At 34.2% G+C, this 24,158-nt stretch overlaps 2 protein-coding genes and 1 long non-coding RNA gene across 3 annotated transcripts; 2 read left to right on the plus strand and 1 right to left on the minus strand.

Annotated features, from left to right (window-relative positions):
- The first annotated feature begins 8,289 nt into the window (after positions 1-8,289).
- On the plus strand, positions 8,290-10,090 carry LOC148770517 (uncharacterized). Its single transcript, XR_016031396.1, has 2 exons — positions 8,290-8,632; positions 9,775-10,090. It is a non-coding gene; the product is annotated as an uncharacterized LOC148770517 (long non-coding RNA).
- A 5,227-nt stretch (positions 10,091-15,317) lies between these two features.
- LOC148770518 (uncharacterized) lies at positions 15,318-19,368 on the minus strand. The gene is made up of 7 exons (XM_088817881.1): positions 18,268-19,368; positions 17,931-18,164; positions 17,731-17,810; positions 17,106-17,341; positions 16,731-16,914; positions 16,253-16,607; positions 15,318-16,097 (listed from the first exon to the last, which is right to left on the minus strand). The coding sequence occupies exons 1-7, from the start codon at positions 19,366-19,368 to the stop codon at positions 15,318-15,320; spliced, it is 2,970 nt and encodes a 989-aa protein (XP_088674007.1).
- Positions 19,369-23,512: 4,144 nt separating this feature from the next.
- On the plus strand, positions 23,513-23,908 carry LOC105959831 (uncharacterized). Its single transcript, XM_012983991.2, has one exon. It carries the CDS (start codon positions 23,513-23,515, stop codon positions 23,906-23,908), a length of 396 nt encoding a protein of 131 aa, XP_012839445.1.
- Positions 23,909-24,158: the final 250 nt, after the last annotated feature.

The raw sequence follows: 24,158 nt of genomic DNA on the forward strand, positions 1-24,158 counted from the left end.
ATACAGTAATATTAATTAAAATATTTTTGAAGAAAAAAAAAAGTCAATTAACAGCTAAATTACTGTCTCCGGCAGTTAAATAACTGCCGGAGACAGTAATTGAACAGCCAAGACAGTAATATTAATTAAAAAAAAATAAGAAAAAACAAAATTATAAAAAAAAAAAAAAAAGTCAACGCCGGAATCTGGCCGGAAAAAAAACATTTCAGAAAAAAAAAAATTTCTGAAAAAGAAAATTTTGGGGGGTTAATGTGATATATTTGTTTAAATCCGGGGTCAATGTGTAATATTAAGGAAGTTAGAGCATAATGGGTGGAATTGATAAGAGTTAGGGTTAAAATTGGGGTCAAAATTGAAATTAGGGTTAAAATTGGTTAATTGATGAAATTGGGCGAAATTGGGGTGTAAATCATGAAATTGGTGTTGAATTGGGTTTCAATGAATTGGGGGTAATTTTGGTATATATAAAAGGATTTTCCTTATTTGCAAATAAGTTTGAATGGGTTGGATTTATTTGAAAGACAAAAAAATTGGATGTCCCTCTTTTAATTAAGTGCCCTTGTCATGGGCCTATTTGCCATTACCCCTTCAAATAAATCCAGCTCATTCAAAATTATTTGCAAAGAAGGAAAATCATTTTATATATGCCAAAATTACCCCCAATTCATTGAAACCCATTTCAACTCCAATTTCATATTTACACCCTAATTTAGCTCAATTTCATCAATTAACCAATTTTAACCCTAATTTTAATTTTGACTCCAATTTTGACCCGCCACCACCAGAGACCGCCGGTCGCCGCCGGTCTCCGGCGTTGACCTTTTTTTTTTTTGGAAAACTTTTTTTTTTTCCGGTAGGTTAACTGCGGCGTTGACTTTTATTTTTTTTATTATTTTATTTTATAATTTTGTTTTTTCTTAAAAAATAGTTTAATTAATATTACTGTCTTGGCTGCTAAATTACTATCTCCAGCAGTTATTTAACTGTCGGAGACAGTAATTTAACTGTTAATTGACTTTTTTTTTTCTTAATTTTTTTTTTTAATTAATATTACTGTCTTCGATGCTAAATTACTGTCTCCAACAGTTATTTAACTGTCGGAGACAGTAATTTAATTGTTAATTGACCTTTTTTTAAAATGTTTTAATTAATATTATTGTATTCGTTGCTAAATTGTCTCCAGCAGTTATTTAATTGTCGGAGACGGTAATTTAACTGTTAATTGACTTTTTTATTCTTAAAAAAATATTTTTAATTAATATTACTGTATTCGTTGCTAAATTATTGTCTCCACCAGTTATTTGACTGTCAGAGATAGTATTTTAACTGTTAATTGATTATTATTTTTTTTGAAATTTTATTTCTTAAAAAAAATTATTTTAATTAATATTACTGCCTTGGCTGCTAAATTACTGCTTCCAACAGTAATTTAATTGCCTTAGACAATAATGTTACTGTTCGGGAAAATAATATTCATAATATTACTATCGCAAACAGTAATATTACTGTTTGAGACAGTAATTTAGTAGTCAACACAGTAATATTAATTAAAATATTTTTTTCTCAGAAAAAAAAAATTGAAAAAAAAAAGCAACGCTAGAGATCGGCGGTCAACGGTGGTTGACCGACCAGAAAAAAATTTCAGGAAAAAAAACAGTTTTCAAAAAAAAAAAAAAAAGACGCCGGAATCTGGCCGGAAATAAATTTCAGGAAAAAAAATTATTTTCTGAAAAAAAAAATTGAGGCTTAATGTGATATATTTGTTTAAATCCGGGGTCAAGTGTAATATTAAGGAAGTTAGAGCATAATGGATGGAATTGATAAGCATTATATTATGGAGGGTATTTTAGACTAAAAACATGGAGATGGGTTTAATTGAGAGACTGTTTTTCTTGTGGACCGACGTGGAGAATACTAGTAATATTGAACTTTGTCATATCAGTTCGCACAGTGTCTAATATATCTTGAGCATCCGCATCCCTGTAGCCACTCCCATTGTTGATTACATAAGCCAAGTTTTTGGAATCTGTCTCAAAAATTAATTTCTCTCTGTCTTCTTTCTTCGGAAAAAGTTTTAAGCACCACACCAAACTATTCGAAAAGGCCTGTAGCTCTCCTACATTGGTTTTGCCCGATGTGTTTTTCCAAACTTGTTTATGAAGCACCTCCCCGAGGTGGTTTCTGATTACGGCACCACTGCCCTCACCCGTAAGAATTGATTTTTTTACGATACGGCCCTGACTTGTAGACTTTGATTTATCCTTAATCTCCACAAACTTGGCTGAATAATCCGTCGATATTTTGAGTTTTCCCATCGGTGGGGCTTCCCACTTGAGACCCAATAGCAAGAATAAAAACATAAAAATTTTAATCAATTTTTATTCAAAATAAAAATGAATAAACAAATCAAAACCTGAGCTGATGAAATGCGGTGGGGATGAATACAGAAAAAGAGAACCTTGGGGGCGGGCTCGGAAGGATGGAGCGGAGGGTTGCTGGAGGAGATCGGAGCTTCGGGGGAGATCTTGGCGGAGTAATGACGGATGTAGGGAGACGAGATTCCAAACATTCTCCGAATAGCTAACATTGTCATCGGGATGGAGTGAACGCCGATTGAGGCAGAGTTGTCGCGAGAAGAGAGGAGGGTTTTAGGGGGTTCGGGTTTTTATGTTGTGGGACTAGGGTTTTTCTTAATAGACTATCTCATATCATTTAATATACTAGCACACTAGTATAGTTTTACTATGGATCTCGTTAATCGACTATGGGCCTAAGAATGAACAAAACCCTAGATTTGAGAAGTGATGGCGGCGGATGGGTCTTTTAAAATTAATAGACTATCCCATATCTTTTAATATACTATCCCATGTATCTAATGCGACTATGGGTTTAGTTGATTGACTATTGGAAAAATAATAATAAATATGGAAACTGAATTAAACAAGACTACGAACGATTTTTTAATGTACTACCCAGCACACTTAAATCGGCTGCTATAAACAAATAAAGCAACTATCGATTGGGATGAAAAACTCACTCGACCACAGCGGACAATTATTCCGATTATTGCATAAACCAACTACGAAGCTCATATAAAACAACTCTGGTCCGATCTGCGTGAACCATCCTCTTCTAACTCTGTCAATCCTCTTCCAAACAAACATCATCCGGCGAAAATAACGATGTATATATAATCAAGTATCAACACAACTCTTAAAAACATCTGACCACCGTAGACATTAAAAAGCGATTAAAACGATGGAACGCTGGATAAATCTTCAAAAAAAAAATTCTACACGATTTGATAGACACGATTTGATATAACGGCCAATGATCTCACGCTGTTTTATTCCGTGATTTTAGGCAACGTATTAGCAAATCTCAAATCACGTAGTAAAGGAAATAAATGCGGATTAAAAATAAAACAGGGGTGTTAAAGGAAAATTACATAATAAATTTTGCCAAGTTGTCAAAATTGGGTCTATCTCAAAAAGGGGAAAAAAATTGGATCTACCTCATTAGAAAATGTGAACAAGGGGGTTATCCCTAATAAACCCTTTTTTTTTGTTTTTTAAAACTAAATTAAAATTTAATATAAAAAATATAAAACATTATAAAATGTTTTAATACAACAATATATGTTTAATTTCTGTTTATATTTTATAATTACAAAATTATTAATAAATAATGTTTATAAAATTAAAAATAACTACACATAAAAAAAAATTAAAATAATTGTCTAATAAAATTTGGTTTAATTAAATTAATAACAGAGTTGAGAAAATTTAAAAAAAATAAATATGTACAATATATATTTTACTAATTGCTGAAAAACGGTAATTGTGTCATTTCACTTTTAGTCAATGCCTAAAAACACAGAGGGGGCTGTGAGTTTTGAAATTGATTACACGAGGGGGCGTTGGTGAGTTTTTTTTTTGACAGGGGGTATTTGGCAATTACAGATTACACAGGGGAGGTATTTGCATGTAGCTCTTCATCTTATTTGTAAAACTGCAAACCATATTTTTCACATCCAGTGTTCTAATTTCGATCCTTCTTCTTCATCATCAGTCGTTACCTCCAACAAGCAACATCGATCGCATCTTTCTTCAACATCTCCGTTTCTCCCTCGAGATAGTACCATACAAAAATAAAAATAAAAATAAAATGGCACCTTCAGCAAATGAATTATTGGAATATCTGGCAATGGAGTTATCGACAAGAGTTGTTTGAATCAAAAGGAAATCAGGAAAATCAAATTTAAATTCAAACTGTGACGCGAGTATTCTAATTTAATGAAAAACGATTGTTCGATTTCCATCCCAACTCAACATTACGTGCTGACCTATTTGTACGAGCTGGGCTTCTTTCTAGAAGAATCTTATGTGGTGATGTTGTATGGAGGAAACTTCTTAGTGTTTGTAGACTTCATACAGATTCTCAGCTTGGAAAAATTGTTAAGTAGGATTATCTGGAAATATTCTTATAATTTGTCCACATTCAAAATTATATAAGTAATATTTATAGATATTGTTGTTAGTTTGAGATTGATTTATAGAAATTGTTACTCCAAGTTATAAGTTATATAAACACTCCTCAAGATACATCAACATTGTCTATATATTAAGCTAACTTTAATTAAAAATCAATAACATCTCAGAAATCTTATAGGGAAACATAATAGAAAGTCTAGAAGAGTTTAATAAACAATGTTTATGTAAATGTCAAAATTATCTCGACTCATAATGATTCTCAAATATTACATACACAACCTTGCACATGGACTCAACCTCTTCCTAGTCAATCGACTCGCAAGAAGCCTTTAGTATATCACCACCCTCAGCTTGACCTTTGCAATGCTAATATGGTTCAAACTTCAATCAACAATTTCTCAAACGCTAACAACATAAAAAGTGACATAAAGCGCTTGATAGAGCACTAGTACAACCTCCATGGTAGAATAAAGCATGACTAAAACTTGTAATCCCTGTCATTTAACTGAAACTCGAGAAAAAGAAGATCAATTTGTCCAACACCACGATACGAACAATCCCCAAATCTCGCAAGATTCAATTTATGTTAAACCAAAATTCAAATTCAATAAACTATCCTCCATGTAACCCATCAAAATTTTCTTCTGCCAAATTAATAAAATAAAATTTAATTAGAAATTATAAAACAAAAATATGTTACTTCTAAATTTAACCCATGTATCACTAAATCTAATGCCAAACTCTGCTTCTCCTCCATCATCAATTCTCACTTCCGGCAGACAATGTTTGAAGTCGAGCTCCTTGCAGTTATTGACACCATTCGATGAGTTTGAGGGAGGAGGAACCGACAATAAACGACAATTCAACGGGATAATGGTTGAGGGTTGTAGATTTATATGCCTATACAAATCTATTAACCTAAGTTGTAACAGTTACATTGTGGAAAGACTATTCAGTTACAACTACAATTCTTGTGATCACACAGTTATAAACTATTGAAAGTAAATGAACACAAGAATTTAATGTGGTTCAGACAAAAATGGACCCTACATCCACGTGGACCTACAAACACGATTTCACTAGTTCAGATTTACAGTGTACATTAATAGGACTTATTTAAAAATAATAAAGACTCCCTCTTTAATTTTTACGCCGTTCTTGTACACAACTCGAACTCCGTGTTTCTCTACAGCAGCTCCACTCCGCGTGCCTTGAACTTTCTTAAAGCCTGAAATCCCTTCAGAAACGCGGCTGATCTCCCTTGAGATCTATACACTAGATCTGTATATGTTGGCACAACCAGTGATGGCACAGTCCTGCTCCATAGAACGCCTTCGCAAACCTTCGATGCTATGAAGTGGTTTTTCTTCCAATAAATGCACACGGTTCTTGTATGTCTTGGAGGCTTATATAGCCACGAAAATAACCTCTAAGACCTAACTTGAACCCCAAGAAATCTATTTAACTAGGTAATAGAATCCTAGTTGATTTCTACTTCTATTCTAGATAAATACAAAAGATACCTAACTAGAATAAATACATGGAAATAAATCTAAGTCCTAATAGAAGCATAATAAAATAGGACTCTAATAAATTCCAAAATAAACATGGAAAACAAATCTTTGCCAATCTTTTAATTACGAAACTCGGCGGATTTCCTCGATCTTCAATAGTCAGAAATATGGCGCCAACAATCTCCCCCTTTGGCATAGATTGGTCAGAATCCATGTTTAACAAGAAATCCCCCTGCATACGAGATTTTCTCCCCCCGCAACAAAGAGTGAACACCACAGAAGTTGCAACATCTAGATGTTGTAACACAAACAATTTCATGCATCACAAGGTTATCCAAAAACAGGCGCAAGGCACAAAATAGAGATAACAGTTCAGAAAAATGAAAATGCAAGAAATAGGCTTTACTATTACAGACCCAAATAAAATTCAAATAAAATTCAAATAAAATGCAAGAAGTCTAAGGAAAAAAACTGAAAGCTCAAAGGAGAACAAAATAACAGAAAGCTAGTAAAAACAATCTCCCCTCAATAGTAGTAGCCAGAGAACCGTCTATTTCTTTTTTCTTTTGTCTGTTGTTCCCTTGCAAGAGACCGCTTTGGCTGAGGGATCCGGAGTTGTTGCTACTCCCCTTTTCTGACCAGACTGTGCCAAAGTCGTGATCAATTGATCTTCAATAGAAGCTAATCCTTGAGAGAGCTGGACCTGGATGAGAGTCTGGAAATGGGTAAAATCAGCTTTGGTGACAATAGCTTCAGAAGTTACAGCTGGAGTGGAGTCAGGAGCAGGTCACTTGGCCATATAGAAAGCACATAAATCAATTCAGAAACCAAACTTTCAATTTCCTTTTGAAAAATTCGAATCTTTGAAAAGATACAAGAAAATCCCACTAAAAGCGCGTTAAAACATAAGGATATTCACACACGTTTCTTCGGAGTGTTACACAGAGCACGTGCCAAAATGTCCACGTGTCAATAGCCAGGCAGCGGTCGTAACACCCCACATTTTTGAAACCCTAATCCCTAACCAAAATCCCATAAACCGAAAATCCCTATATAAGAATTATTAGGAATTTAGCTACATTACTAACTTAATGGCTTTAAGTACTTTATTTGCTTAGATTAATAATCATTATTTGCCAATTAGATTATATAAGTATGTGCCTTATGTGCTAGAAATTTAATTATTGAATAATTATGTGCCAACTTTATTTCTATAATTATGTGCTTAAGTGGATTAATTATTGATAATTGTGTGCTAGATTAATTTATGTGATTTCATGATTTAATCATAAGTATAATTACATGCATAATACATGCATATACACGTACATATATGCATACATATATGCATATGCTTTAACCTACTCTAGACTATAGGTAATATATATACACTACCAAAAAATAGGGCTTTTGTGACGGATATTTTGTGACAACCTAAATCTGTCACCGTTAGTGACCGAATGAGTGACAGGTATGTGACTGAATGTACTACTAAAATACGGAATTTTTTTATGACCAATATGTGACGAATTTGGGACAAATTTTGTGACAATCGAAACTCAGTCACATTTCGGTCACAAATCTTTTGACGGAAACTGATTCAGTCACAAATTAGCCACAAATTTTCTATGAATAAAACAATTTGATCAATGTCGGTCACAGATCTGTCACAATATCATGCCTGTCACACATCCGTCACATACATTTTGGTCACAAGTCTGTCACATTTTATGTTTCGTCATTAATCCATCACTATGTTTATCTGGTCAGAAATAGTCACATACATTTCAGACACAAGTCCGTGACATTTTATGTTTCGTCGTTAATCTGTCACTAAACTAATTGTTGTGTTACTTGTTATTTTAATTTTTATAAATTCACTTTAATACTCCAAAATGAGTAACTTGGAAATATAAATTCAGTTACTTGTGTTTTTATTACTTTTTTTAGTTCTACGAAATAGGAGATTGATTTTTTCGACATTAATTATTTTTTTAGTAAAAAAATTGTTTTGTTCTTAATTGCTTAATTCACTTATATATTTAATAAATTTTTTATGTTCTCAAATATTATTTTGATTCTCTTTTTACAGTTAGTTCTTAAACATATAATTAATTATTTTGAAGACAAACCTTAACTTAAATAAAATATAATATATAAAAGAATCACTTTACCTATTTACAGGCCAGGACATAATTACGCAGCTTTCTTCTAGTTATCTTCCAAGTTCCAAGTATTCTTTAATTATTATTAGGATCCTATATTGTTTTAAATATTGCATAATAGCCCTTAGGTAAATTTCCTCCTAACTTCCTAGCCTATAAGCAAGGAAGATTCCTCCTATTTTCCTTCCCAATTTTCTTACGGCAGTTTCCTTCTTCTTCCTACAGAAGAAACGATCTTCACTCTTCTTCGATGAAAAATCCTCAAAAATTCCCCTTCTTCTCTGGAAGTTTCACATCTAATTAATGGGATTAATTTCCCTACAAAATCCACCAAACCATCAAGAGGATCGGACCCTGGATAACTCTACAGCCTCCAAGTTCAGCCCCAAAAGCCTTCAAGCCAAGCTCTGAGAATCCTTCGGTTTACTCTTCCTCTTTGTCTTCGATTTTCTTCAAAGAGGTAAGGACTTTTGATCTTTACTGAATTAATGATAAATAATAAGATTATGTTTATGTGTTTAATTGATTTATATGTTTAGGAATCAGATTTAGGGATCTAGGTCAAGAAATATAGATTTCCATAAACCCTAGTTCGAATTTCAGATTCGTAGCCTCCGCTTTCGGTGCATGTTTCATCGATGATTTATTTTCCGAAAATTATGAAATTAATTGTGCACGTAGATGTTTCTGTTAGCTTCGTTTTGATATATGGTATGCGTAAATTGGAATTGTATTGATCAAGTTATGAACCGTTTTCTGAAACTGCACGATTTCTGAGTCATCTATGAATTATGTGTTAAATTAAATCCTATCTTAGCCCGATTCATGCGATTCTAACTGGATATGATTAAAGACTTATAAATCTGATTCTCAGTGAAATTTCATGGTGTTTGGTTGAAGGAATGATTTATTTGGTATTTTTAAATTTGAATGCTCTGTTCTGAAATTCTGCTGGTGTTAGTGTACTGAATTAATTATTTCTCTCACGTGGATAGGTATTTTACTAAACTGTTTTAATAGGCTATAATTAACATATATGTGAACATTGTGTGAAAATTTCATAAGGTTTGTATGTACGGTTTAAGAGATATGAATTTTCAAAGTTGAAATACCAAAGCTGCCAGATTTTCTAACATAGAGTACTATGAATGAAAAGAGTTGTTAGGACGTTATTTAGAGGACATAGTTCTATCTAAGGATACCTCTCAATGGATTTAGGACCGATAAGAGTATAGGTTCATTTAAGTAATTTGAAGTTCATTATTAAGGTATAATTGTAAATTGTTTTGAAACCTTGATGTGATTAGATTGCGAAGCTGATACGATTTCTTTATAGTTCTTTGGAATGGAGTATGTGGATTTGAATTTCATGTATTATGTGTGCATGTGTTATTATGGTTATGTCTATATGTGCTACAATTATTGGGTCGTTGCATCCCCATGTTAATTCAACATTTTGTTTACGTGAGTAAACCTTGTGAGTATACGAACTTATCAGGTATCTCAAATGATTCATTAGTAACTTTTCAACGTTCGTTTTAATTATGTCAATACAATGCAGTTATTTACTTGTAGTTGTGGACTTCTCCTTTTAATTAATAGAGTTATGTGGATGGGGATGGGAAACAAGATGAAATTGTTGATCAGGGTAGAGGAGAACGTGATGGAGAGGAAGATAGATACTAAGGCCATGGCTTGTCGATATTGAAGGCAGATATTGAAGGCAGATAGAGAAGAGTGGTGTTAGGAATGTGACCTGAAAATTGAGGGCACAAGAGATGGCAGTGATTCAGAAAAGAGAGGAGGAATACAAACGAGTTTAGAGCTAAGAAGAGATTGTGTTTTCTATAAATAAGATATTTATGTTTTGTAATTCATAACAGATTCTTAGCACTAGATACTACTAGCCAAATGATGCTCTGAAAGATTGGAAACGATATGATTTTGTTTTAATATATTTATGCTTTGTGATTTTGTTTTAATATATTTATGCTTTGTGATTTTTTGTTGATTGTTTATCAAAAAAAAATGTAGTAAAATAAAGAGAACAAAACAATTATGGTGCTATTGTGACGAGTAAAGTGACTGATATTTGTGACAACCAATGTGACGGATTGCTTGTGACTGAATTTTGACGGAACACGAAGCATGTGACGGAGTATTTGTGATGATATTTATGACAGATGAATGACGGAACCTTGTGACAGATTAATGACATACAAAAATTATTTATGACGGGATCCGTCACTAAATTTAGGGGAGTTCGATAAGGTATTTGTGACAGAATGTTCCGTCACCAAAGTGTGACGGATTGAAAAAAACCGTCACTATTTTAATTAGTGACGAGGCGTTTTCTCACGGACGAATTCCGTCACACCTCCGTCACCAAAGCCTGTTTGTGACGGATTTTCCTTAATTCAGTGACAAAAATCTCCGTCACAAAAGCCCATATTTTTGGTAGTGATAGGTACATACAGTGTTCTAAAAATCGGCCGAGGCGGAGGCGGTCCAAAACCTTTACGATTTTAGTGTAAATGTTTGAATAATCAGTTTATTGCCTGTGAGGCGGTTTGAGGCGGTCTGAGGCGGTCCGAGGTGGTCAAACCTTTAAGGCGGGTAAAACTTCGGTGGCAATAATCGGCAAAAAATCGTTTTTTTTTTTTTTTTTTTTTTTTTTTTTTTTTACATATATAAATCAAAATAAAAGTTAATAAAAAAAATATGATTTTATGATTTCTTTTATTTATGTTAATTATTATTGTTAAAGAACTAATGATGTCTGCCAAAAATATATGTAAATTCAAAAAAAAATTGCCTTTTTATTTATATTTTATAAGGATATTTATGTATTATGATCTTATTATTATTAAACTTTTATTATGTATTATATAACTATGTTTGAATATCTTTTATCTATGTTTTGAGTATTTATAAATAATATCTATAAATATATTATATTAAATTTTAAAAACCGATTTATTTCCGATTTATCACCGATTAATCACTGCTGCACCGATTAATCGCGAGTCGGTCCCTGACCGCCTCCGACCCGATTACCATTTTTTACAACCTTGGGTACATATATATGTATATGTGTGTGTTCGGTTTTTGTGTGTATGAGAGAGATTAATGATTTTATTAATTAAGGAAATAAAAATTAGAAAAGGAAGCATGCTTGTATGTGATGATTTATTCTAATCCAACACTCAATGTGGATTAGTAATATCAAGAGACACTCTCATGTCTTCTTCTCTCTCTCCACCTATACCCCCACTTGTCTTATCTTCACCACCATCACCGAAGCATCACCACCTCCATAGGCCACCACCTCAATTTTCTTCAAGAAAAAAATAGAGAAATCAAGATGCAAATCCCCTATATAAGTTGCACCCTTGAGTATGCCAAAAACACCATAAAAAACACTTGACCTCTTAGGGGAGATCAAAACTCCTCCCAACTTGATATCAAAGCTCTTACCTTCTCCATTCAACTAGCTTGGTTCAATTTTCGAGCCACTTCTTGAAGGAGGTTTTTCTTCGGCCAACACTCCTTTGTTAGTAAGAAATCTCGAATTTCTTGTTGCAATCAAAGGGTATCATAGTATGGAAAAAGAGTTTTCAAAACTACTTAAAAGATTGCCTCACTTTTTCGAAAATTAGGGCTTTTTGTGAAAAATCCAAAATATTGTGCTAATCTTGATATTTGTGTTCTTGCATGTCTAATCCATGTTATAATCTGTGAATCTAAGTATTTTGTGGTTAAAGATTTAATATTTCGAATTTTTGGGAATTTTGGAAAAAGAAAGTGAGTTTTCAAGATTTTTGAGGTTGCATGTGTAGATCTATGAATCTTTAGAGCTAATATGCAATTTGTCGAAATTTGAGCACGAAAAATATTTGAATCATCAAAATCTCAGTAGGATTAAGTGGAACTTTGTTATTTGCTATTTGGCCATAGTTTGGAATTAGTATTTGTTGGAAAAATCACTTTTTGGCTTTAACACTACTTGCTTAGTATTTTAATTTTTATAAATTTGATTTTTGAGAAAACTGCAAATTATTTTTGCATCTGTTCATTTAATCAGTTAGGAAGTATATAATTAAATTTGAGAATTGTTAAAGGTCATGTGCTATTATTTCAAAATGTTGGTTGTGCATGTGTCATAAATGGAACTTTTGTGTTTTAATCATTATGCCTTGAGTATTAATTGTGAGAATGTGAATTTATGGTCAAAATCTGCAGCTGAACTATATTAAGGGGCTGTAAGAATTTTAATACATTTAATGAACAAAAGTGGGAGAAATCCCATTAATGAAAGGAAAAAGATGTTGGTGCTTTAAGAGCATGGTTTGATAATGTAATGCTATTTTAGGTGTGTATTGGGGCTGCATGTTTATGTGTGTGCCGTGTGTGTGTTGTGTGTGCTGTGTGTGTGTGATTTATGATATATGGATATATAATATATTGTTATAATGGTTTTGTGAAATATGTGCTATGCTTAAGTGTTCATATATATATATATATATATATATATATATATATATATATATATATATATATATATATATATATGTGTGTGTGTGTGTGTGTGTGTGTGTGTGTGTGTGTGTGTATCGTGTGTGTGTGATTGCCGTGTATATGTGGATAATTATGTGTATAATTGTATTGTGTTAGTATGTTCGTTGATTGATATTTGTGATGTCGTAAAGTGGCCATTTTCATATTAGAGTCTCATTAGTCTCATGGTCATGCACAAAAAGAGATTTCATTTTTGCCAAAGTAAAGGTTAATGGAATGCTTGGGTTGGATAAGTCGGGATACGGGGGGCCGGTATTCCTACCATCGTTACTATAGATAAATGGGTGGTTTGATTCCACCAAAAGAAAGGGCTCAGAAAAACATGCTTATCGTCCAAGTAAGGAGGTTAATTTTTTATGGATCCGAACAACATAAATTGTTTTCATTCATGCATGTGCACGAAAAGGGCAATTCGGCAATTTTCAGTATTTGAGTCGATTTACGTGCTTAAATGAAATTAAGTGTTTGTGTGTGTGTTCGTTTGCCGACGAATGGTAAGATGTGATGCTTACGTGTGTGTGTGTGTGTGTGTATATATATATATATATATATATATATATATATATATATATATATATATATATATATATATATATATATATATATATATATATATATAAGTACGTAAAACCATATTTTAAAACCTCGTTATCCATTCAGATTTCTTACTGGGCTTAATAGCTCATGTAGATACTTCTTTGATTGCAGGTAGTAGTAGTAATCCCTCGCCGGAATGGAACGAGTAGTGGATCGAAGTCTTGGCCGGAGTTTTTGACGATCGTACGAGGGGTCTATAAATTATGCTTGTTTTATTTTGGTGATGTAAACTAAAAACAATTTCCTTATTTCCATTTTTCTTAAACTCTAGTATTTCCTCGTTAGGGGAATTAAACTCTTATTCTAGTACGGGCCTAATTTTGGAATATTAATATAATTGGTCCGCTTATTTTAGTAATTGGATTTCTAACCCGAAAATCGTTACTCACCAAATACCTTTAAACTTTGATTCCTTTTCGAACCAAAAATGAAATCTATAGTTAGATAAATGTAGCACTCGAATAATAACCTCCCTTTGAAACGAAAAGATTAGACGACCAAAATAACCCTAAGAAAGTCTTCAAAATTCTTAAGGTTTCCCAAAGCTTTCAAATGTCCTTAAAAGAGATTTTTGTTAATTACATTTTGGTCATACTCGAAAGTTTTAAATAATTACAAAGAGATCCTTTTGCTTCCGCTATCTAAATAAAGTATTCTGATTAACCGGTTCGATTTATCGCCCGACCCGAGGGGGGGTGCTACAGCGGCCATAATACATTCAAGAAACCCAGATTTCCAGAGATTAAAAATGAAATAAAAAAAAATAAAAAAAATAATAAAAAAAACAAGGTGTAGAAACCAAATTTTACAAGGAAAGAAATTCAAGAGAGATCACAAGAGCAAAAAGGAGAGTGCCTTGTTTTCAAAGATTAACCAGAAGAACTTAAAGCAAGACACCAATAGAAGACCACCAACATGCTCTTGGATGCACGATATACCTAGAGCCCCATGACCATACTCAAGAAATCATAACTTAGGTATTTTTAATGGGTTTATGAATGCATATGCGATTAGCACAACAATTCGATCGTGAACTTGAAGAATAATTTCACTAATACTTACCTGAACAACATCCAAAAAAATCACACCTCTTTTTTTCTCTCTCTCTCTCTCTCTCTCTTTTTTTTTTGTGTGTGATTTGTTGACATGTAGTTCAATCAAATATTAGGAGGGCAACCTAATTCAGAATTCATATAACTTTTAATTAAAAGTTGGGAATGCATATGAAATGGCATAATTCTTCCTATAGTAGTATGATCCTTGAGATGAATGAGGCCATAGGCATTGATCACTCCCGATAGAGGGGGCATCACACTTCTATTGGAGCTTACCGCAGAAACAAAAAGTTAATCCACAAAAACTAACAAACTACAGTTAGTCAAAATGATACTCCTATCACCACTATTCCAAGCAAAACAAGGATTAACACGTGTTGTCATATCACATCAGAATGTGACACATAATATGTCCGATTAGTAGATCAAGTGCAATCCGGACACATAGAAAAATGATTGCACTATCATTTTTATAGATTAATTTTGCACATTGCAAATTCCAAGCGTTTTACTCAAGGAATCAAGTCTAAGGAAATCCAGGGGTTTTGTGAAGATATCAGCCAACTGATTGTCTGTAGACACATAGTCTATTGACACACGCTTATGTTCTACTAATGCCCTGATGAAATGATAACGAATATCTATATGTTTTGTCCTAGAATGCTGAACAGGATTTTTAGAGATATTTATGGCACTTTCATTATCACAGAAGATATGCAACATTTTTTCGTGAAATCCATAATCATTTAACATATGTTGCATCCAAATAAGTTGTGTGCAACAGCTACCTGCAGCTATGTATTCAGACTCAGCAGTAGATAATGAAATGCAATTTTGTTTTTTATGGTACCACGATACCAAATTGTTACCCATGTAGAAACAACCTCCTGTGGTGTTTTTCCTGTCATCCACATCTCATGCCCAGTCAGCATCACTGTACCCTGCAAGACAGGTGTCAGTATCTCTTGAGTACCACATTCCCAATTCGAGTGTACCACTAACATAACGGATGATGCGCTTAACAGCACTCAAATGAATCTCTTTAGGATTTGCTTGGTACCTAGAACACACACCTACACTGAAGAAAATATCAGGTCTACTAGCAGTAAGGTAAAGTAAACTCCCTATCATACTCCTGTATAGTGTAGGATCAACGTCTGTGCCATCAGAGTCACGTCCCAACTTCTCAGTTGAGCTCATTGGAGTCTTGATAAATAAGGTGTTATCTACTCCCTCTCTCTTATACCCTTTTTCAATCAGAAAAGTCGTGAGTCTTTCATAACAAGCACGAGGAGCTTGTTTCAGACCATATAACGCCTTTTTAAGTCTATAAACATGATTAGGTTTAAGAGGATCTAGAAAACCTTTTGGTTGTTCGACAAACACTTCTTCATTTAAAAGACCATTCAAAAAATCACTTTTGACATCCATTTTAAAGAGTTTGAATTTTAAAACGCATGCTACTGAAAGAAAAAGTCGTATTGACTCAAGACGAGCTACAAGAGCGAATGTTTCATCACAGTCTACTCCCTCAATCTGAGTATAACCTTGAGCATCTAAACGAGCTTTATTGCGGGTTATGTTTCCAAGTTCATCCGTTTTACTTTTTAAAACCCACTTACTACCTATAACATTTACCTTGTCGGGTCGTGGAACTAGTTCCCACACATCATTTCGAGAGAACTGTTCAAGTTCCTTTTGCATAACAAGCACCCAAAATTCATCAAGAATGGTTTCCTTGATGTTTTTTTGTTCTATAGTCGAAGTGTAACAAACATACCTGACCATCTCTGATAATCTACTTTGGGTTTGTTTCGGGTTTTCATACCTCCACCAATGTCACCTATCACCTGTTCTGAAGGATGATTTTTTATAACTCGCTTGGAAGGCCTCTTCTCTTCTTCAGTATCCTCTTTCACAGTGGCCACATCTTCTGTCTCAACACCTGGTCTTAGATGTACCCGGTTCATCGTGTAGCATGCCGTGCTCATTGCTTCTGCCCAAAACTTTGTGGCCAATTTTGTTGAGATGAGCATAACTCGGGTCATCTCTTGAAGAGTTCGGTTCTTCCTTTCTACCACACCGTTTTGTTGTGGTGTCTTTGGTGCTGAAAATTCATGTGAAATCCCATGCTTGTCACAGAACTTGGTGAAAGTTGAGTTTTCAAATTCTCTTCCATGATCACTTCGAATTCTACCAATATTGCTGAATTTTTCAATTCGCAATTTTATGCATAGGATCTTGAATTCATAGAAGGTTTATGACTTTTCCCTGATGAAGCGTACCCAAGTGAATCTTGAGAAGTTATCCACACACACGAAGGCATACCTCTTGCCACCAATGCTCTCAGTTTGCATTGGACCCATCAAGTCCATATGAAGTAGTTCGAGTGTTTTACTGGTTCCTACTTGATCTGTGCTTTTGTGCGAGGTGCGTACTTGTTTCCCCAGTGGACAGTCTCGACAAGACTCTGGTACATTTGCAGTCAGTGGGGGGACCCCCTTCACGCAACCTGTGTTAACAAGGCGAGTTAGATCATGAAAATTTAAATGTCCTAGTTTTCGATGCCACATATTTGTGAGATCAGATGTGGTGAGATGACATTGTTCAGACTGATCAGTCTGGTCTATTTTGTAACAATTTCTGAAGATCTATAACCAGATAGAACACACCTGTTACTTTCATCAAACACTTCACACTTACGCTTGCTGAACAGCACAGAGTCGTACATGTCACATAGCTGACTTACACTCAGAAGGTTTGATTTCAAACCTTCCACATACAGGACATTAGCCAGCTTAGGTAACCCTCCAACATTCAGGTTCCCTCGTCCTTTCACACAAGCTTTATTTCCATCTCCAAAAGTGACCGGCCCAATAGACGTGTTATGCAAATTTCTCAAGTAATTCTTCTCACTTGTCATGTGTTTGGAGCAACCACTGTCAAAGTACCAAGAGTTAGTAGAACATGCATTTAATGATAAAATAGCTGCCCAACAGTTTGCATTATTCCTATTCATCCATTTAGTATCAGAGTGTTTTCTTTGGGAATAGAAGTCCCATGCAACGGAATTGGATGACTGGTAAGCTAAACACTTATTAATCAATTTTCATCTTTTAAAGCATTTAGGCCTAACATGTCCATGCTTGTGGAATGACAAGTAGGGATAAACTTTGATTTCTGGATTTGAGAACTTTCATACGGTGGTGTAGGATTGACAAATTTAATTTTCGGATTAGACTTAGTTTTATCATTAGTCCTATCACCTACATATCCCAGTCCGAATTTCTTAGGATTGGAATGATGAGCATTTAAAATTTCATCTAACCTGTTTGAAGACAGAATCGCAGTGCGATTTAACTTAGTGACTGATGCCTCTAATGCTGTTGCAATAGGGGCGTTGCCACACTTCAGGTTGAGGCAAGGTTCAGTATTTTTCTTTGGAACATGACTTTTCTTGATCTCCCTTGCTTTATTGCAATCGTTGTTTTGCAAATGTCTCCGCAATTATTTTAGATTGTCAATTACCTTCAAAGAAAAATCATTTTTTACCTCCAGTGCCTCATTTTCCAATTCTAGCTCACCGATTATGGCCTTCAGATTGACTTTAACTGCTTCATTCTCCTCTTCCAGTTCCTTTACTTTCTCCTTGAAACACCTGTTTTCATCACCAACCTCATGACACTGCTTTAGAAGATCGTTCAGTTGCTGTTGAATCTTCTCAAATGGAGCATTCTTCATCATCCTCTGAATCTTCTTCACCTGTGGAAGAAAAAAATGTGTTTAGATTACTATGATTTTCGAGATTATGAGTAGCATACCTGAGGTGTGGTGGCTCAGTGCGTGTGATATCACCCTGTGTTACTTCAGTCACTTCCAAGTGCGACGGCTCAGTGCATATGATATCATCATGTGTCGCTTCAGTAATCCTGCATGTACCACAAAAGTCAATACTTTTTTCAGCATCACTTGCTTTACTTTCATCATCAGATTCAGAGGTATCGTCACTCCAGGTTGTAGCAAGTGATTTTCGTTGCTTTTTCATAGTGTTTGTGCATTCAGCTTGAACATGACCATAACCACGACATTCTCTACATCGAATCCCCTTCCTGACTTCTTGCTTGTTTGCAGTACTTCTGGGTTTTCTTTCAAAACTTGTAGGATGTCCATTCGTTTTCACATGTTTTCCGAAGTTTTTAGTTATTAGAGACATGGATTTCGTTAGCTTGACTTCAAGTGCTGTCATGGGAACATAGGGCACAGATGGAGTGGTCACAACAACTGTTTGTAAAGCAATCTTTCTTTCTTTATCCATTTTAATGATGTTGAGCTTGTTCTCAAATGTCTGCATATTTCCGATCAGATCTTCAAGTCGCAATGAGTCCACTTCACTTCCTTCCTCAATAGTTGTGACCTTGTATGCGAATCGGTCTGGCATTGATCTCAACACTTTACGGACATGCTTGACTTTAGGATAAGTTTCACCAAGACCATGAGCTTCATTCGAGATATCGCATAGTTTCGAATTAAAGTCGCTTACGGTTTCACTCTCCTCCATTCGAAGATCCTCAAAGCGAGTAGCGAGCATCTGAAGTTTTGATAATCGAACAGAGGTTGTTCCCTCATAAGTTGTTTGTAATTTTTCCAATGCTTCTTTGGCACACTCACATGCTGAGATGATTTTGAATTGATTGATATCAATTCCATTGAATATGACATTCAATGCTTTGGAATCCATATTTGCGGCAATCTGCTCAGTTTTGCTCCAGTCTTTTTCATGTTTCTTAGTTTGAATTCCTTTTTCATATGTGGCAACAGGTCGTTTCCAGCCAGTCAGAACTGTACGCCAGGCGTCTTCATCCATTGACTTGATGAACATCTTCATCTTGGTCTTCCAATAGGAGTAATTTGTTCCCGTAAGTAGTGGTGGGCGAGTAGTGGAACCTCCTTCCATATGAGCACTCATCGCGTCTGTAGAGTAAAAGTGAAATAAATCAAATTCCCAAAATCACACACTATGTATATCTAGTGAGAGGCTCTTGATGCCAATTGTAGATTTATATGCCTATAGAAATCTATTAACCTAAGTTGTAATAGTTACGTTGTGGAAATAGTATTCAGTTACAACTACAATTCTTGTGATCACACTGTTATAAACTATTGAAAGTAAGTAAATGAACACAAGAATTTGATGTGGTTCAGACACAAATGTGCCCTACATCCACGTGGACCTGCAAACACGATTTCACTAGTTCAGATTTACAGTGTGCATTTATAGGACTTATTAAAAATAACAAAGACTCCCTCTTTAATTTTTACGCCGTTCTTGTACACAACACGAACTCCATGTTTCTCTACAGCAGCTCCACTCCGCGTGCCTTGAATTTTCTTCAAGCCTGTACTCCCTTCAGAAACGCGGCTGATCTCCCTTGAGATCTATACACCAGATCTGTATATGTTGGCACAACCAGTGATGGCACAGTCCTGCTCCATAGAACGCCTTCGCAAACCTTCGATGCTATGAAGTGGTTTTTCTTCCAATAAATGCACACGGTTCTTGTTTGTCTTGGAGGCTTATATAGCCACGAAAATAACCTCTAAGACCTAACTTGAATCCAAAGAAAACTATTTAACTAGGTAATAGAATCCTAGTTGATTTCTACTTCTATTCTAGATAAATACAAAAGATACCTAACTAGAATAAAATACATGAAAAATAAATATAAGTCCTAATAGAAGTATAATACAATAGGATCCTAATAAATTCCAAAATAAACATGAAAAAAAATCTTTGCCAGTCTTTGAATCCCAAAACTCGACGGATTTCCTCGATCTTCAGTAGTCGGGAATCTGGCGCCAACAAGGGTGATGGTGAGGATGGCTGCTTCTCCGCCGCTAGTGATTGAAAGAAGAACTGTGGTAATGGGGAAGGAAACTAGAAAAGTGCGTGTTTTGGGAATAAAGATGAGGATTATGATTTTATATTTTTTTGGAAAAGTTTATTTCTCATTAACGTCAATATTTATTTAATGATTTAAGGGTACTAAAGTAATTTACATAAAATACAAAGTGTGCACGATATGTGTACGACTTATTTTTACTAGGTTTGTACTTTAATTTAGAGATTCCTAGGGTCGTACTAGATCGTACTTAAAATCAACGATCATCATTATTTACTCAATAATTTTAAGGCACCAGATTCAGTCATTTAAGTCCAAGAAGTTCAATGCCTCTCTGAACCTAGACAATCCCAAGAAACTTTACATATGTTACAACAAAGTATTGGAAAAAAAAAAAGAATACAATTATATGGCATTTTTGTGCATAAGTACCTAATAAGTACCTGACCAACCATCTTTATTATTATAGGTTTAGGGGCTATATCTCTTTCGCCAATAAGCCCATCCATTTAATATTTAATATAAATAAAGTAAAGGAAAAATTAATCTATATAACAAAATTACCCTCAACCATTTACACTCAATTCTTAATTGTAATCCCAATTTAATCAAAGTTGACCACAAAACTTCAATTTTGACTTTTTTTTTCCAAAAAATATTTTTTTATCGCAAGTCACCGGCGTTGACTTTTCGATTTTCTTTCCCGGCGTTGACTTTTTTTTTTCCTTCGGGTTTTCGGTTTTTTTTAGTGATTTTTTTATCTCATAAATTTGTATCCGTTTTTTTAACGCTCGCCGCTAAACGTTTACCGTAATTATACTGTCATTAACAGTAATTATACTGTCACTGACAGCACATTAACGTAATTATATTGTCAATGACATTATATTAACGTAATTGTACTGCCGTTGACAGTACATTTATGTAATTGTACTGTCATTGATAGTACATTTATGTAATTGTACTGTCATGGAAAGTACAATTAGAGTCAACGACTATATTATTATTTTTTTGTTTTTTTTTTCATTTTGTTTGATTTATTGACAGGTCAACGTAATTATATAACTGTCGTTGACAGTAAAATAACTGTAAACACAATAATATTACTCAATATTGTCGGGACCGGACCGGCCGGTCCGACCGGTTCAACCAGGACCCGGTGATGGTGCGGTCCGGTTCAACACTAAGACCCGGAAAAGTCAAAAACCGGGGTCAGTTAATTTGGACCCAGAAAGGAGCCGGTTGAACCGCAAAAAACCACCGATTGAACCGCGAAAACCGTCGGTTGAACAAGTTGAAAACCGGCTTAAACCGGATTCAATATCAAAACATAAAGGGAACAGATTGTTAGTTTTACGTTTTTAACGTTTTATTTTTTGGTCCAATAATCTTTATTTTAATTAATTAAATTGTGGGTAATTCAAATTATGGTATTAAGGGGATTTTATGGTAATTGATTTGTAACGTTGAAGGCAATAAAAGACCATGATGGATGGGATTTGTCTTCTGCCGTTACAAATCAATCGTGGCCCTCTTCTCTCGCCTATAAAAGAAATCCACAGCTCTTCTCCTCAACCATCAGACGCAATTGAGAATTCCATCACTTACAGAAATACTTTGTGAGTTGTGATTTGAGAGAGATAGAGAGAAGAAGGTGTGCCTACGAATAAAGTTCTCACAAGGAGATTCGAAGGAGGCCTGCCTAGGCTCGGCTTGTAGATAACTATTGTTCATCGTCTCTATCGAAATCCATGGCGAACGGTATGTCGATAATCTCTATTACGTGATTATATTCTTAAGATGAATTTGATTTCAAGATTCTGTGATTAGAGTTTTCCCCGTAAAATTAAATAAAATTCTTTCAATTGGTATCAGAGCAGGGTTTTGAAATCGATTCGTCTTAGAACTTATAATTTGTTATATGGCTTTATGATTGTGTGAAACTGAATTTTGAGTCGAAATTATTATTTTGCTACGGTAGTTTTATGCATAATAAATTGAGACTGATTATTGTCAATTTATCTTGTTCCGTATTTTGGTGAAGAACGATTGTGATTGGTATTTGTGTTTTGATATTTTATAATCTGTTTTGACGAAATTGATTATTATTTTTGATACTCTTCTGCCGAACATAAATTTCCCTCGAATTAATGTTTTGATAAATGTGTCAAGAGACTTCTTTCTGAATTACTTGACTAATGTACATTTTTCATTTGTTTTATTATTATATCAATGCATTTGGTTTGTATATGCATATTGTTTGAATTGTACGTGGACATTAAACTGTACACACACGTCATATTTAATAAATAAATAAACAATGTCCTGATCAAAGTTGTTGATTGAAAAACCCAACAGTGGTTTAAATATATTTAATTAAAGAAATATATTATATTTAACAATTGGTGTATTTGTATGTTATTATAACTGCATAACAGAATTTATACTTTTGTAAGCTGATTTATGTGCGATATGATAAAGTTTATTGTGCATGTATTGAATTTTAATTATTCTGTGACATACATCATTCTGTTAATGTATCACATGCCGTAAATTATTTTTTTTGAAAAATAATTGTTACAGTTATGATTATTTATTCCATGACTAATTTGCAATTAAAGATATCACTTAAATTAAAATGACGAGAATATTATTAGTTTTATATTTATGAAATTTACTAATTTTGTAGTTGCTAAAGTGACCTAGATTAGTAAAATCTAATAAATATAAGAACTATATGAAAGTTTAATCATTTACATGATATTAAAGATTATAATATTCTCAAATTGCAGTCATAATTAAGAAATTGAGACTAGCTCAAAGGATAGTCGATTTTAATTAATTATGAACTGGGTAGGGTATTATAATTTGTATTACTTAGCAATTAGAATTGTTTACCTAAAGGTAACATGAATAATTGACGAGTGAAACAAATTATGTTAGACCCTACTTAGGTGTTATAAAAGATTATTTACACCAACATAGAGTGAACAATAGGTATGCTGTATTTCACCCAAAGGCGAACTTGTAGTGATATCGATAGTTCATCTTATTTGACTCAAGGTCTTATGTGATCATCCTTTTATCTTTGCCTTATATATTTGCTATATTCATTTCAGTTGCTATTCCTACTTCATTGTACTCGCATGCTTCTGGTATTAAGACTGTCAGTGGGTCAAATTTCTCCGAATGGTATGAACAAATTCAATTATGGACTTGGACCTAGCATTGCTTACTGAAAAACCTGAGGAAATAACGGATGCTAACAGTGAGGAAGAAGTTAGCCTAATTGAAGCCTGGACCAAGTCCAATAGGCTGAGTCTTATGCTTATTAGAATGACCGTTGCTAATAACATTAAGACTTCCCTTCCCGAGGTTGACAATGCTATGGAACTGTTAACGGCCATTAAAGAACGTTTTAAATCAGCGGACAAGTCATTAGCAGGGACACTCATGGCTGAATTGACTACCATGAAATATGGTGGTGATAAGGGAATTCAGGAACACATCCTGAATATGACTGATAAGGCTGTCAAACTTGGAGCTCTTGGCATGAAAGTGGAAGAGTCATTCCTTGTGCAATTTATCCTTAACTCACTTCCATGAAAGTTCGGCCCATTCAAAATCCACTATAATACTCAAAAAGATAAGTGGAATTTGAATGAGCTGACTAGTATGTGTATTCAAGAGGAAGTGAGATTAAAGCAAGAAGGAAATCACTTTGCATTGGCTGTAACTCATGGAAGTATGAAGAAGAAAGGGAAATTTGTGAAGACTGGAAAGAAATTCGCACCAAACAAAAGATATGAACCTGGTGAAAGTAGTCAGGGTCATGGAAAGGCTTTTGTTGTCACCT

This window comes from Erythranthe guttata, chromosome 5 (genome assembly GCF_056151865.1).
Source record: "Erythranthe guttata isolate IM_541 chromosome 5, IM_541, whole genome shotgun sequence".
In the NCBI taxonomy this organism is placed as follows: domain Eukaryota; kingdom Viridiplantae; phylum Streptophyta; class Magnoliopsida; order Lamiales; family Phrymaceae; genus Erythranthe; species Erythranthe guttata.

Excerpts from the sequence above, each read along its gene's own strand:
- LOC148770518 (XM_088817881.1), bottom strand. The coding sequence starts at position 19,368 with ATGAGTGCTCATATGGAAGGAGGTTCCACTACTCGCCCACCACTACTT. Across the intron at positions 18,165-18,267 it reads CGCACTTGGAAGTGACTGAA|GTGAAGAAGATTCAGAGGAT; the intron begins GTAACACAGGGT and ends TTTCTTCCACAG. Across the intron at positions 16,098-16,252 it reads AAAATCATCCTTCAGAACAG|GAACTTGAACAGTTCTCTCG; the intron begins GTGATAGGTGAC and ends GTTATGCAAAAG.
- LOC105959831 (XM_012983991.2), top strand. The coding sequence starts at position 23,513 with ATGGACTTGGACCTAGCATTGCTTACTGAAAAACCTGAGGAAATAACG.